The 14,690-nt window shown below is 49.0% G+C and overlaps 2 protein-coding genes across 2 annotated transcripts in view; one reads left to right on the top strand and one right to left on the bottom strand.

Annotated features, from left to right (window-relative positions):
* LOC135513012 (sec1 family domain-containing protein 2-like) overlaps positions 1-14,690 on the top strand; it is a 189,575-nt gene that overhangs the window by 24,984 nt on the left and 149,901 nt on the right. The window contains exon 3 of the mRNA XM_064935638.1: positions 7,706-7,833. Coding sequence (XP_064791710.1) covers positions 7,706-7,833 — 128 coding nt within the window. The remainder of the gene's footprint in view (positions 1-7,705; positions 7,834-14,690) is intronic.
* Positions 1-14,690, bottom strand: part of LOC135513016 (pre-mRNA 3'-end-processing factor FIP1-like) — an 88,747-nt gene that overhangs the window by 39,493 nt on the left and 34,564 nt on the right. The gene's annotated exons all lie outside the window — the stretch shown is intronic.

Below are 14,690 nucleotides of genomic sequence, written 5' to 3'. Positions count from 1 at the left end.
CTGAGTTTGAATCAGACTCATTCTTTACTGCTGCGTCACAAGCTTCCAGGAACAACCCACCCTCAGACCTATTAACTAGTGGGAGATGGCTTGTGTGTGTGTGTGTTGCGTGCAGGTTTGGACATGGTAACTCATGCCTGGGCATTTGATGCACAACTACCTCTTCTTAATGGTGTTCACCATTACACATCTGATGGAATTTAGCTTACACACACACAGGCACACACACACACACACACACACACACAGGCAGATACACACAACCATGCATTGTTTAAGCAGCCAGACTGACCGGTTAGGTCAGCATGGGTACACAGTCTACAGAAGGGATAAGAATGCCTCCTTCAGGTTTAGAGTAGCCTCTTCTAGCAGAGGGAGCCAAACTGGAGTTGCTCACACATGCAGGTCAGGCACACGCACCTCATGGCCTCAATACCCACTCTAGTAGAGCAGTTACTCTACAAGACCCTCCATAGTAGAGCAGTTACTCTACAAGACCCTCCATAGTAGAGCAGTTACTCTACAAGACCCTCCATAGTAGAGCAGTTACTCTACAAGACCCTCCATAGTAGAGCAGTTACTCTACAAGACCCTCCATAGTAGAGCAGTTACTCTACAAGACCCTCCATAGTAGACCCTCCATAGTAGAGCAGTTACTCTACAAGACCCTCCATACAAGACCCTCCATAGTAGAGCAGTTACTCTACAAGACCCTCCATAGTAGAGCAGTTACTCTACAAGACCCTCCATAGTAGAGCAGTTACTCTACAAGACCCTCCATAGTAGAGCAGTTACTCTACAAGACCCTCTATAGTAGAGCAGTTACTCTACAAGACCCTGGCTGGTTATGGGGCCTTGACTCACACCTTTCCAGTGCAAACCTCATCCCGCCCACATCTGACCCAACCACAGTGGAAACACCAGGAGAGAGGGGGGCAGGGGACAAATTTGAACCATACCTCCTCAACCCTTTATGAGACCTCACATCTTCCTGGAACCCACAAAGATATGCAAGCTCATGCCCCCCCCCCTCTCTTTCTCTCCCCCTCCCAATTCAATTCCGTTTATTGGCATGGGAAACATATGTTTACATTGCCAAAACAAGTGAAATAGATAATAAACATTACACAAAAGTTTCAAAAGAATAAAGATGTTTCAAATGTCATTATATCTATATACAGTGTTGTAACAATGTGCAAATATTTAAACTACAAAAGGGAAAATAAATAAATATGGGTTGTGTTTACAGTGGTGTTCGTTCTTCACTGGTTGCCCTTTTTTTGTGGCAACGGGTCATACATCTTGCTGCTGTGATTGAACACTGTGGTATTTCACCCAATAGATATCGGAGTTTATCAAAATTGGATTTGTTTTTGAAATCTTTGTGAACAAAAATGACACATTTCCATTCTTTCCAATGTGTCAAGTAATTTTCTCATGATTTGGTTGGGTCTAATTGTGTTGTCTTGGGACTCTGTGGGGTCTTTTTGTGTTTGTGAACAGAGCCCCAGGATCAGCTTGCTTAGGGGACTCTTTTCCAGGTTCATCTCTCTGTAGGGGATGGCTTTCTTATGGAAGGTTTGGGAATCGCTTCCTTTTCGGTGGTTGTAGAATTTAACGTCTCTTTCTGGATTTGGATAATTAGCGGGTATCGGCCTAGTTCTGCATAGCATCCAATATTTGGTGTTTTACACTGAGGATATTTTTTGCAGAATTCTGCGTGCAGAATTTTTGTGAATTCTTGGTTGGTGAGCGGACCCCAGACCTCACAACCATAAAGGGCAATGGGCTCTATAACTGATTCAAGTATTTTTAGCCAGATCCTAATTGGTATGTTGAATTTTATGTTCCTTTTGATGGCAAAGAAAGGCCCTTCTTGCCTTGTGTCTCAGATCGTTCACAGCTTTGTGGAAGTTACCTGTGGCGCTGATGTTTAGGCCGAGGTAGGTATAGTTTATTGTGTGCTCTAGGGCAACGGTGTCTAGATGGAATTTGTATTTGTGGTCCTGGCAACTGGACCTTTTTTGGAGCACCATTATTTTGGCCTTACTGAGATTTACTGTCAGGGCCCAGGTCTGTCAGGGCCCAGGTCTGACAAGGCCCAGGTCTGGCAGAATCTGTGCAGAAGATCTAGGTGCTGCTGTAGGCCCTCCTTGGTTGGTGATAGAAGCACCAGATCGTCAGCAAACAGTAGACATTTGACTTCAGATTCTAGTAGGGCTTTTTCCATCTCTCTCTCCCTCCCTGCCTCTATCAATCTCTCTCTCGCTCCCTCTCCATCTCTTTGTTGCTTATCTCTCTCACACACATGCACACACACTTACACGAACAGTGCACATTAGGACCCATACTCACACACATGCATACATGCATATGGCCAAGTCACAGCCCAGGTATTTAAACAGCGATAACTGTGCTGTTTTTGACACTCTTAAGCATAACAGCCCGTCTCTACCCAAGCCCAGCACACAGCTAAGCCAATGATGCCCTGATTTCCTATAAATTACTCCAATGTCTCTGTCATGCTTTTTAGGGAGTTTGTGGCATTTGTTGAACATTTAAACATTCTTCCCACCCACATTCATCATCATAGTGAAGTGAACCAACATTTTTGTCTGGCTGTGGACCTTCTAATGTTCTGTTTGTGGAGGAGCAGTGAGTCTCTCTTGTCTTTGTCTCCTTTTCAGTGTGAAGATGGCGGGTCGCCCAATTTGAGCTCCTCTCTCGCCGTCTGGAACAGATTACATCTGATGTTAAACACATGGCAGCAGTTAGACACAGAGCAGTTAGACACAGAGAGAGAGAACCAGAGTGAGAGGAAGAGGTTACATCTGATGTTAAACACATGGCAGCAGTTAGACACAGAGAGAGAGAACCAGAGTGAGAGGAAAAGGTTACATCTGATGTTAAACACATGGCAGCAGTTAGACACAGAGGGAGAACCAGAGTGAGAGGAAAAGGTTACATCTGATGTTAAACACATGGCAGCAGTTAGACACAGAGCAGTTAGACACAGAGAGAGAGAACCAGAGTGAGAGGAAGAGGTTACATCTGATGTTAAACACATGGCAGCAGTTAGACACAGAGCAGTTAGACACAGAGAGAGAGAACCAGAGTGAGAGGAAAAGGTTACATCTGATGTTAAACACATGGCAGCAGTTAGACACAGAGAGAGAGAACCAGAGTGAGAGGAAGAGGTTACATCTGATGTTAAACACATGGCAGCAGTTAGACACAGAGCAGTTAGACACAGAGAGAGAGAACCAGAGTGAGAGGAAAAAGGTTACATCTGATGTTAAACACATGGCAGCAGTTAGACACAGAGCAGTTAGACACAGAGAGAGAGAACCAGAGTGAGAGAAAAGTTACATCTGATGTTAAAACATGGCAGCAGTTAGACAAATAAGAACTTGATTTTTAACATTTGAGATCTTGATTTTTAACATTTGAGATCCGTGTCGGCAAACCCCTTCCTCCGTATTTCTCTCTTCCTCTCCTTCATCTTTCAGAGTAGAAAGGAGCATTATTTAAAAAATATATATTTTCTTGTCTTTTTTTCACACCAGATACAAACTAACATGTACGAACAACAACTTACAGACGCAAAGGACTACATCTCATCTCTCCAGCTCCGCATGCTCACAACCACAACCCTAGTGCCTGAATGCTCACATCCCCAACCCTAGTGCCTGCATGCTCACAACCACAACCCTAGTGCCTGAATGCTCACATCCCCAACCCTAGTGCCTGAATGCTCACATCCCCAACCCTAGTGCCTGAATGCTCACACATCCCCAACCCTAGTGCCTGAATGCTCACACATCCCCAACCCTAGTGCCTGCATGCTCACACATCCCCAACCCTAGTGTCTGCATGCTCACAACCACAACCCTAGTGCCTGCATGCTCACATCCCCAACCCTAGTGCCTGCATGCTCACAACCACAACCCTAGTGCCTGCATGCTCACAACCACAACCCTAGTGCCTGAATGCTCACATCCCCAACCCTAGTGCCTGAATGCTCACATCCCCAACCCTAGTGCCTGCATGCTCACAACCACAACCCTAGTGCCTGCATGCTCACAACCACAACCCTAGTGCCTGCATGCTCACAACCCCAACCCTAGTGCCTGAATGCTCACATCCCCAACCCTAGTGCCTGAATGCTCACATCCCCAACCCTAGTGCCTGAATGCTCACATCCCCAACCCTAGTGCCTGCATGCTCACACATCCCCAACCCTAGTGCCTGCATGCTCACAACCACAACCCTAGTGCCTGAATGCTCACATCCCCAACCCTAGTGCCTGAATGCTCACATCCCCAACCCTAGTGCCTGAATGCTCACACATCCCCAACCCTAGTGCCTGCATGCTCACATCCCCAACCCTAGTGCCTGAATGCTCACACATCCCCAACCCTAGTGCCTGCATGCTCACATCCCCAACCCTAGTGCCTGCATGCTCACATCCCCAACCCTAGTGCCTGCATGCTCACACAAGCCCAATCCTAGTGCCTGCATGCTCACACAAGCCCAACCCTAGTGCCTGAATGCTCACACAAGCCCAACCCTAGTGCCTGCATGCTCACACATCCCCAACCCTAGTGCCTGCATGCTCACACTAGCCCAATCCTAGTGCCTGCATGCTCACACTAGCCCAACCCTAGTGCCTGCATGCTCACACTAGCCCAATCCTAGTGCCTGCATGCTCACACTAGCCCAATCCTAGTGCCTGCATGCTCACACTAGCCCAACCCTAGTGCCTGCATGCTCACATCCACAACCCTAGTGCCTGCATGCTCACATCCACAACCCTAGTGCCTGAATGTTCACATCCCCAACCCTAGTGCCTGCATGCTCACACATCCCCAACCCTAGTGCCTGAATGTTCACATCCCCAACCCTAGTGCCTGCATGCTCACACATCCCCAACCCTAGTGCCTGCATGCTCACACATCCCCAACCCTAGTGCCTGCATGCTCACACATCCCCAACCCTAGTGCCTGAATGTTCACATCCCCAACCCTAGTGCCTGCATGCTCACACATCCCCAACCCTAGTGCCTGCATGCTCACACATCCCCAACCCTAGTGCCTGCATGCTCACATCCCCAACCCTAGTGCCTGCATGCTCACACATCCCCAACCCTAGTGCCTGCATGCTCACACATCCCCAACCCTAGTGCCTGCATGCTCACACATCCCCAACCCTAGTGCCTGCATGCTCACACATCCCCAACCCTAGTGCCTGCATTATTGTTTGCCACTTGACCTTACATTGTACCAATTTGTTTTTCTCGGGTCACCTATACTATTTCAGTAATAAGTCGTTTGATTTTTCCATTTAGTTAATGATGGTGGATTGATTGATTTTCTAAGTTTTTAGTATTTGTTTTTTCAATATGAGTGATGAGAAGAGAATCGTCCAGCCCATTGGGAATCTCGCTACACCCATGTCTTGAAATATGCAGACAGACGGATTTAAAAAATGTTTACATTTTAATACTTCTGGCAGCCAGCTTTCTAGCTCCGCCCATAACGTTTGGACTTCATAACATTTCCAGACAGCATGGATTATTGACAATGACAGCCTTCCGGGGAACAGTGTGTTTAACGGCCTTGTTCAGGGGCAGAAGAACAGAATTTTTACCTTGTCAGCTCGGGATTTTGATCCAGCAACCTTTCGGTTACTGCCCAACGCTCTATCCACTAGGTTACCTGCTGCCCCACTAAAGACTGCCTTGGTGCTGTAGAATTAGCAAATTTTGTCTCTTGTATAATCAGTTCTATACATTCAGTTTATACTGGTTTAAGCATACATTTGGTTAACTATAATTTTGTTAGTTATGCTCCAACATTCCCTCCATCTTGTGCCAACATCAGCTCTTTTTAAGTCTTGCTTCCAATAGTTAAGATTTTTTTTTTCTAAGAAATTGTCCGTTGGATATGTCCTCTGGCAGGTTTTGTATATTTTCCCTATTATATGAACATCCTTTTCTGACTCAAATAAGATTCCCTCAAGGTTGCGCTGATGTGTTAAAAAATAAAAATATTTTGTGATATGTTCAAATACAGTTGAAGTCAGCAGTTTACATACACTTAGGTTGGAGTCATTAAAACTTGTTTTTCAACCACTCAACTTGGTTAGGACATCTACTTTGCAAGACACAAGTAATTTTTACAACAATTGTTTACAGACACAATTAATTATAAGTGAAATAATCTATCACAATTCCAGTGGGTCAGAAGTTTACATACACTAAGTTGACTGTGCCTTTAAACAGCTTGGAAAATTCCAGAAAATGATGTCTTGGCTTTAGAAGCTTCTGATATGCTAAATTGACATAATTTGAGTCAATTGGAGGTGTACCTGTGGGTGTATTTCAAGGCCTACCTTCCAACTCAGTGCCTCTTTGCTTGACATCATGGGAAAATCAAAAGAAATCAGCCAAGACATCAGAAAAAGAATTGTAGACCTCCACAAGTGTGGTTTATCCTTGGGAGCAATTTCCAAACGCCTGAAGGTACCATGTTAATCTGTACAAACAATAGTACGCAAGTATAAATCCCATGGGACCACGCAGCCGTCATACCACTCAGGAAGGAGACGTGTTCTGTCTCCTAGAGATGAACGTACTTTGGTGTGAAAAGTGCAAATCAATCCCAGAACAACAGCAAAGGACCCTGTGAAGATGCTGGAGGAAAAGGGTGCAAAAGTATCTATATCCACAGTAAAATTAGTCCTATATCGACATAACCGGAAAGGCCACTCAGCAAGGAATAAGCCACTGCTCCAAAACTGCCATAAAAAGCTAGAATACAGTTTGCAACTGCACATGGGGATGAAGATCATACGTTTTGGAGAAATGTCCTCTGGTCTGATGAAACAAAAATAGAACTGTTTGGCCATAATGACCATCGATATCTTTGGAGGAAAAAGGGTGAGGCTTGCAACCCGAAGAACACCATCCCAACCGTGAAGCACGGAGGTGGCAGCATCATGTTGTGGGGGTGCTTTTCTGCAGAAGGTACTGGTGCACTTCACAATAGATGGCATCATGAGGTAGGGAAATTGTGGATATATTGAAGCAACATCTCAAGACATCAGTCAAGGAAGTTAAAGCTTGGTTGCAAATGGGTCTTCCAAATGGACAATGACCCCAAGCATACTCCCAAAGCTGTGGCAAAATGGCTTAAGGACAACAAATTCAAGGTTGGAGTGGCCATCACAAAACCCTGACCTCAATCCTATAGAACATTTGTGGGCAGAACTGAAAAAGCGTGTGCGAGCAAGGACTACAAACCTGACTCAGTTACACCAGCTCTGTCAGGAGGAATGGGCCATAATTCACCCAACGTCTTGTGAGAAGCTTGTGGAAGGCTACCCGAAAAGTTAAACAATTTAAAGGCAATGCTACCAAATACTAATTGAGTGAATGTAAACTTCTGACCGACTAGGAATGTGATGAAAAAAATCATTCTTTCTACTTTTATTCAGACATTTCACATTCTTAAAATAAAGTGGTGATCCTAACTGACCTAAAACAGGGAATTTTTACTAGGATTAAATGTCAGGAATTGTGAAACTGAGTTTAAATATATTTGGCTAAGGTGTATGTAAAATTCCGACTTCAACTGTACATGTTGAGTGCTTTTCCAGTAGCAGCTGGGTGATCTTACTGATGTGTCTGCCCTCTACCTCTCAGGTCGTCCACAGCCAGGTTGCTATGGGAGACCATGCTGGCCAGTAAGCAGAAGGAGGCTGTGATGGAGGTCCGCAGACAGCTGGTGGAGGCCGCCAGCAAGGAGAACCTGCCAATCAAGATGGGTCTGGGTAAGGAAGGGCCAGGACACATACACTGACTCCGTGTTGACACTCCAAATGAGCAGGCACTCTCTGACTCGCTCTCTCGCTAATCCCAATGCCACAGAATACACAGACCCTGTCTGATCTAGGGCCAAATAATAACACAGGGACATTACTGCAATCAGTAAACACATCATTACATTATTTTGATATATATATATATAGTCAAACTCTCCGAATTAGAAAGGCAAAGGAGAGATGAAGAGGGAGAGAGAGGTTTTACAAAGAGCCACAGCGCCACCTATAGAGAGCTTCCTCTGTCTGTGTTTGCCCATGTGGCCACAGAGGAAATGTGAACCACATGTTGGCTCTCTGACTCTCTCTCTCACACACACACACAGCTCTCAATAACTTTTGTTGTTTGTTAATGAAGCAAAAGAGCCCTAAGCAGAGGGTAAAAATACACATCACACACATTTTGTACACTTAGACTCCTATTTGACTCACAACAGTGTAGGAATGCCATGAATCATATGTAGCATGTCTTGTGTACACACACACACACATTGGCTGACATGTATGTTAGCATGTGACAGGTCTGTGCAATAGTAATCGAGGGGAGGTGAGCTGGGAGGGGCTCTGTGTTCCCACTGCAATCACAGAGGTAACCCGGCTCTCTTAACAAGCAGGTTGGAATATGTGCCGGGGGGTTCTCGTACACGCTACACACACATGCTGCCGAAATAGTCTGAGAGCAGCGCCATCCTTTCTATTCCCGGGGGGCTCGCTCTCTTCTGGGTTTATTTTGACAAACGTACCTCAGATAAAGTGAGGGCAGTAAGAGAAAGTGAGGGCAGTAAGAGTGAGGGCAGTAAGAGAGAGGGCGGGCGGTAGAGAGGGAGAGGGCGGGCGGTGGAGAGGGAGAGGGCGGGCGGTGGAGAGGGAGAGGGCGGGCGGTGGAGAGGGAGAGGGCGGGCGGTGGAGAGGGAGAGGGCGGGCGGTGGAGAGGGAGGTGGGCGGTGGAGAGGGCGGTAGAGAGGGCGGGCGAGGGAGAGGGCGGGCGGTAGAGAGGGAAGTAGAGAGGGGGGGCGGGCGGTAGAGAGGGAAGTAGAGAGGGGGCGGACGGTAGAGAGAGAGAGAGGGGGCGGACGGTAGAGAGGGAAGTAGAGAGGGGGCGGACGGTAGAGAGGGAAGTAGAGAGGGGGGCGGGCGGTAGAGAGGGACGTAGAGAGGGGGGGCGGGCGGTAGAGAGGGACGTAGAGAGGGGGGGCGGGCGGTAGAGGGAAGTAGAGAGAGGGGGCGGGCGGTAGAGAGGGAAGTAGAGAGGGGGCCGGTAGTAGAGAGGGAGGGGCGGTAGTAAGAGAGGGAGAGGGGGGGCGGGTAGTGAGAGAGGGAGAGAGGGGGCGTGGGTAGTGAGAGAGGGAGAGAGGGGGCGTGGGTAGTGAGAGAGGGAGAGGGTAGTGAGAGAGGGAGAGAGGGGGCGTGGGTAGTGAGAGAGGAGAGAGGGGGCGGGGTAGTGAGAGAGGGGGCGTGGGTAGTGAGAGAGGGAGTGAGGGGGCGGGTAGTGAGAGAGGGGGCGTGGGTAGTGAGAGAGGGAGCGAGGGGGCGGGTAGTGAGCGAGGGGCGGGTAGTGAGCGAGGGGGTGGGTAGTGAGAGAAGGAGAGGGGACGGGTAGTGAGAGAAGGAGAGAGGGGGCGGGATGTAGAGAGGGAGGGCGGGCGGGCGGTAGAGAGGGGGCAGTAGAGGGCGGGTGGTAGAGAGGGGGCGGGTAGTAGAGAGGGAGAGAGAGGGGGCGGGTAGGAGAGAGAGGGGGCGGGTAGTGAGAGAGGGGGCGGGTAGTGAGAGAGGGGGCGTGTAGTGAGAGAGGGGGCGGGTAGTGAGAGAGGGAGAGAGGGGGAGCGGGTAGTGAGAGAGGGAGAGGGGGAGCGGGTAGTGAGAGGGGGAGCGGGAGCGGGTAGTGAGAGGGGGGAGGGAGAGAGGGAGGGGCGGGTAGTAAAGAGGGAGAGGGGGCGGGTAGTGAGAGAGGGAGAGGGGGCGGGAGTGAGAGAGGGGCGGGTAGTGAGAGAGGGAGAGGGGGCGGGTAGTAGAGGGAGAGGGGAGAGAGGGGGCGGGTAGTAGAGGGGGCGGGAAGTAGAGAGGGAGGGCGGGTGGGAGAGAGGGGGCGGGTAGTAGAGAGGGAGAGAGGGGGCGGGTAGTAGAGAGGGAGAGAGGGGGCGGGTAGTAGAGAGGGAGAGAGGGGGCGGGTAGTGGAGAGGGAGAAAATAGGGTGGGTAGTGGAGAGAGAGGGGGCGGGTAGTAGAGAGGGAGAGAGGGGGGGCGGGTAGTAGAGAGGGAGAGAGGGGGGGCGGGTAGTAGAGGGAGAGAGGGGGGCGGGTAGTACATTACATTTACATTTAAGTCATTTAGCAGACGCTCTTATCCAGAGCGACTTACAAATTGGTGAATTCACCTTCTGACATCCAGTGGAACAGCCACTTTACAATAGTGCATCTAAATCATTAAGGGGGGGGGGTGGTGAGAAGGATTACTTATCCTATCCTAGGATGTAGTAGATGTAGTAGAGGGAGAGATGTAGTAGAGGGAGAGAGGGGGGCGGGTAGTAGAGGGGGAGAGAGGGGGTGGATAGTAGAGAGGGGGTGGATAGTAGAGAGGGGGCGGATAGTAGAGAGGGGGCGGGTAGTGGAGGGAGAGAGAGGGGCGGGGTAGTAGAGGGAGAGAGGGGGCGGGGTAGTAGAGGGGGAGAGAGGGGGCGGATAGTAGAGAGGGGGTGGATAGTAGAGAGGGGGTGGATAGTAGAGAGGGGGTGGATAGTAGAGAGGGGGCGGATAGTAGAGAGGGGGCGGGTAGTGGAGGGAGAGAGGGGGCGGGTAGTAAGAGGGAGAGAGGGGGGGCGGGTAGTAAGAGGGAGAGGGGGCGGGTAGTAAGAGGGAGAGGGGGCGGGTAGTAAGAGGGAGAGAGGGTGCGGGTAGTAGAGAGAGGGGAGGGGGCGGGTAGTAAGAGGGAGAGGGTAGTAAGAGAGGGAGAGAGGGGGCGGGTAGTAGAGGGGGCGGGAAGTAGAGAGGGAGGGCGGGCGGTAGAGAGGGGGCAGTAGAGGGCGGGTGGGAGAGAGGGGGCGGGTAGTAGAGAGGGAGAGAGGGGGCGGGTAGTGGAGAGGGAGAAAATAGGGTGGGTAGTGGAGAGAGGGGGCGGGTAGTAGAGAGGGAGAGAGGGGGCGGGTAGGAGAGAGAGGGGGCGGGTAGTAGAGGGAGAGAGGGGGCGGGTAGTAGAGGGGGAGAGAGGGGGCGGATAGTAGAGGGGGGCGGGTAGTAGAGGGAGAGAGGGGGCGGGTAGTAGAGGGGGAGAGAGGGGGCGGGTAGTAGAGGGAGAGAGGGGGCGGGTAGTAGAGGGGGAGAGAGGGGGCGGATAGTAGAGAGGGGGTGGATAGTAGAGAGGGGGCGGATAGTAGAGAGGGGGCGGGTAGTGGAGGGAGAGAGGGGGCGGGTAGTAAGAGGGAGAGGGGGCGGGTAGTAAGAGGGAGAGGGGGGCGGGTAGTAAGAGGGAGAGAGGGTGCGGGTAGTGAGAGAGGGAGAGGGGGCGGGTAGTGAGAGAGGGAGAGAGGGGGCGGGTAGTAAGAGGGAGAGGGTAGTAAGAGAGGGAGAGAGGGGGCGGGTAGTAGAGGGGGCGGGAAGTAGAGAGGGAGGGCGGGCGGTAGAGAGGGGGCAGTAGAGGGCGGGTGGGAGAGAGGGGGCGGGTAGTAGAGAGGGGAGAGAGGGGGCGGGTAGTGGAGAGGGAGAAAAGGGGGTGGGTAGTGGAGAGAGGGGGCGGGTAGTAGAGAGGGAGAGAGGGGGGCGGGTAGTAGAGAGGGAGAGAGGGGGGCGGGTAGTAGAGGGAGAGAGGGGGCGGGTAGTAGAGGGAGAGAGGGGGGCGGATAGTAGAGGGGGGGTGGGTAGTAGAGGGAGAGAGGGGGGCGGGTAGTAGAGGGGGAGAGAGGGGGCGGATAGTAGAGAGGGGGTGGATAGTAGAGAGGGGGCGGATAGTAGAGAGGGGGCGGGTAGTGGAGGGAGAGAGAGGGGGCGGGTAGTGGAGGGAGAGAGAGGGGGCGAGAGATCACTTCCAACGTGGGACGCCACATTCTGCTATAATGCCTGTGGGGTCACATGACAAGGGAGGAAGCAGAGCTGTAAGTTCAACAGATTTCACGCTGACAACACACATAGTAGTATTCATACACACGTTATAGACTAACGCTCACACACCTAGTACTGTTCACAGCATCTACTTCTACTGTAGCATTGTTTGCATACATACTGTGTACATTCCTGCACGTTGTATGACATGTACTGTATGTATATATCACAAGCACATATAGTCTCTGGATCCAAGTTGGCTTCACTTCACCTCGCAGGAGGATCACACTGTCCAGAGAGACAATTCATCTCTCTGATGTTGCTGAGCGTGTTCAGAGACAACGAGACACATTCTCACAACAGAATAGGCTTGTGTCAGTCTGAGGGCGTTCAATGTTGTTTTTGGATGTTTGTACAGCTTTGGTTTCAGTATGTATGTGTGTTTGACTGTGTTTGGAGATCTGTGTTTGTGTGGGGGTGTTTGTGTGCCTTTGATATTGTTTGTGCTTTATATTTTATGTGTGTGCGTGGATGCATGGGTGTGTGTGTGTGTGTGTGTGTGTGTGTGTGTGTGTATATACAGTGGGGTAAACACATATTTAGTCAGCCACCAATTGTGCAAGTTCTCCTACTTAAAAAGATGAGAGGCCTGTCATTTTCATCATAGGTAGTACACTTCAACTGTGACAGACAAAATGAGAAAAGAAATCCAGAAAATCACAAATAAGTATTTGGTCACCTACAAACAAGCAAGATTTCTGGCTCTCACAGACCTTCTTTAAGAGGCTCCTCTGTCCTCCACTCGTTACCTGTCAAAATTTTAGACCTGCACCAAGTTGGGAAGACTGAATCTGCAATAGGTAAGCAGCTTAGTTTGAAGAAATCAACTGTGGGAGCAATTATAAGGAAATGGAAGACATATAAGACCACTGATAATCTCTCTCGATCTGGGGCTCCATGCAAGATCTCACCCCGTGGGGTCAAAATGATCACAAGAACGGTGAGCAAAAATCCCAGAACCACACGGGGGGACCTAGTGAATGACCTGCAGAGAGCTGGGACCAAAGTAACAGCCTACCATCAGCAAGGGCATTGAAGATGAAACATGGCTGGGTCTTTCAGCATGACAATGATCCCAAACACACCGCCCTGGCAACAAAGGAGTGGCTTCGTAAGACTCATTTCAAGGTCCTGGAGTGGCCTAGCCAGTCTCCAGATCTCAACCCCATAGAAAATCTTTGGAGGGAGTCTCTTTGGAAAGTCTGTGTTGCCCAGCAACAGCCCCAAAACATCAGTGCTCTAGAGTAGATCTGCATGGAGGAATGGGCCAAAATACCAGCAACACTGTGTGAAAACCTTGTGAAGACTTACAGAAAACGTTTGACCTCTGTCATTGCCAACAAAGGGTATATAACAAAGTATTGAGAAACTTTTGTCATTGACCAAATACTTATTTTCCACCATAATTTGCAAATTCATAAAAAATCCTACAATGTGATTTTCTGGATTTTTTTCCCCCTCATTTTGTCTGTCATAGTTGAAGTGTACCTATGATGAAAATTACAGGCCTCTCATCTTTTTAAGTGGGATAACTTGCACAATTGGTGGCTGTCTAAATACTTTTTTGCCCCACTGTGTGAAATAAATAAATAAATAAATAAATATATATATATATATATATATATGTGTGTATATATATGTGTGTGTTTATTTTGAAGTAGAAGAGAACAGTGTTGACAGGATCTGTACTGGCTCTGTAGCATATGGCCTAATTCGGACAGTCTATTGTGGGATTTTTCACTTTGCAGAAATTGGAGACTATGGCAGATACATGATTGTACACACACACATTTTCAGCCAAACCATCCAGCAACAGTAATTTCCTGCTCTCCCAGCCAACAAGGTCACAACCATGCCAGAGGAATCAAAACACACACATTCTCACATTCTAAATAGGAGAAGAAGAGCCAGGCTACATATTCTCACATTCTAAAGAGGAGAAGAAGAGCCAGGCTACATATTCTCACATTCTAAAGAGGAGAAGAAGAGCCAGGCTACATATTCTCACATTCTAAAGAGGAGAAGAGGAGCCAGGCTACATATTCTCACATTCTAAAGAGGAGAAGAGGAGCCAGGCTACATATTCTCACATTCTAAAGAGGAGGAGGCTACATATTCTCACATTCTAAAAGAGAAGAGCCAGGCTACATATTCTCACATTCTAAAGAGGAGAAGAGGAGCCAGGCTACATATTCTCACATTCTAAAGAGGAGAAGAGGAGCCAGGCTACATATTCTCACATTCTAAAGAGGAGAAGAGGAGCCAGGCTACATATTCTCACATTCTAAAGAGGAAAGAGGAGCCAGGCTACATATTCTCACATTCTAAAGAGGAGAAGAGGAGCCAGGCTACATATTCTCACATTCTAAAGAGGAGAAGAGGAGCCAGGCTACATATTCTCACATTCTAAAGAGGAGAAGAGGAGCCAGGCTACATATTCTCACATTCTAAAGAGGAGAAGAGGAGCCAGGCTACATATTCTCACATTCTAAAGAGGAGAAGAGGAGCTACATATTCTCACATTCTAAAGAAGAGAGGAGCCAGGCTACATATTCTCACATTCTAAAGAGGAGAAGAGGAGCCAGGCTACATATTCTCACATTCTAAAAGGAGGAGCCAGGCTACATATTCTCACATTCTCTAAAGAGGAGAAGAAGAGCCAGGCTACATATTCTCACATTCTAAAGAGGAGAAGAAGAGCCAGGCTACATATTCTCA

This window comes from Oncorhynchus masou, chromosome 24 (assembly GCF_036934945.1).
Source record: "Oncorhynchus masou masou isolate Uvic2021 chromosome 24, UVic_Omas_1.1, whole genome shotgun sequence".
NCBI classification, from domain to species: domain Eukaryota; kingdom Metazoa; phylum Chordata; class Actinopteri; order Salmoniformes; family Salmonidae; genus Oncorhynchus; species Oncorhynchus masou.
Note: the sequence above shows the minus strand (reverse complement) of the source record. Positions and strands in the feature narration are given on the sequence as shown.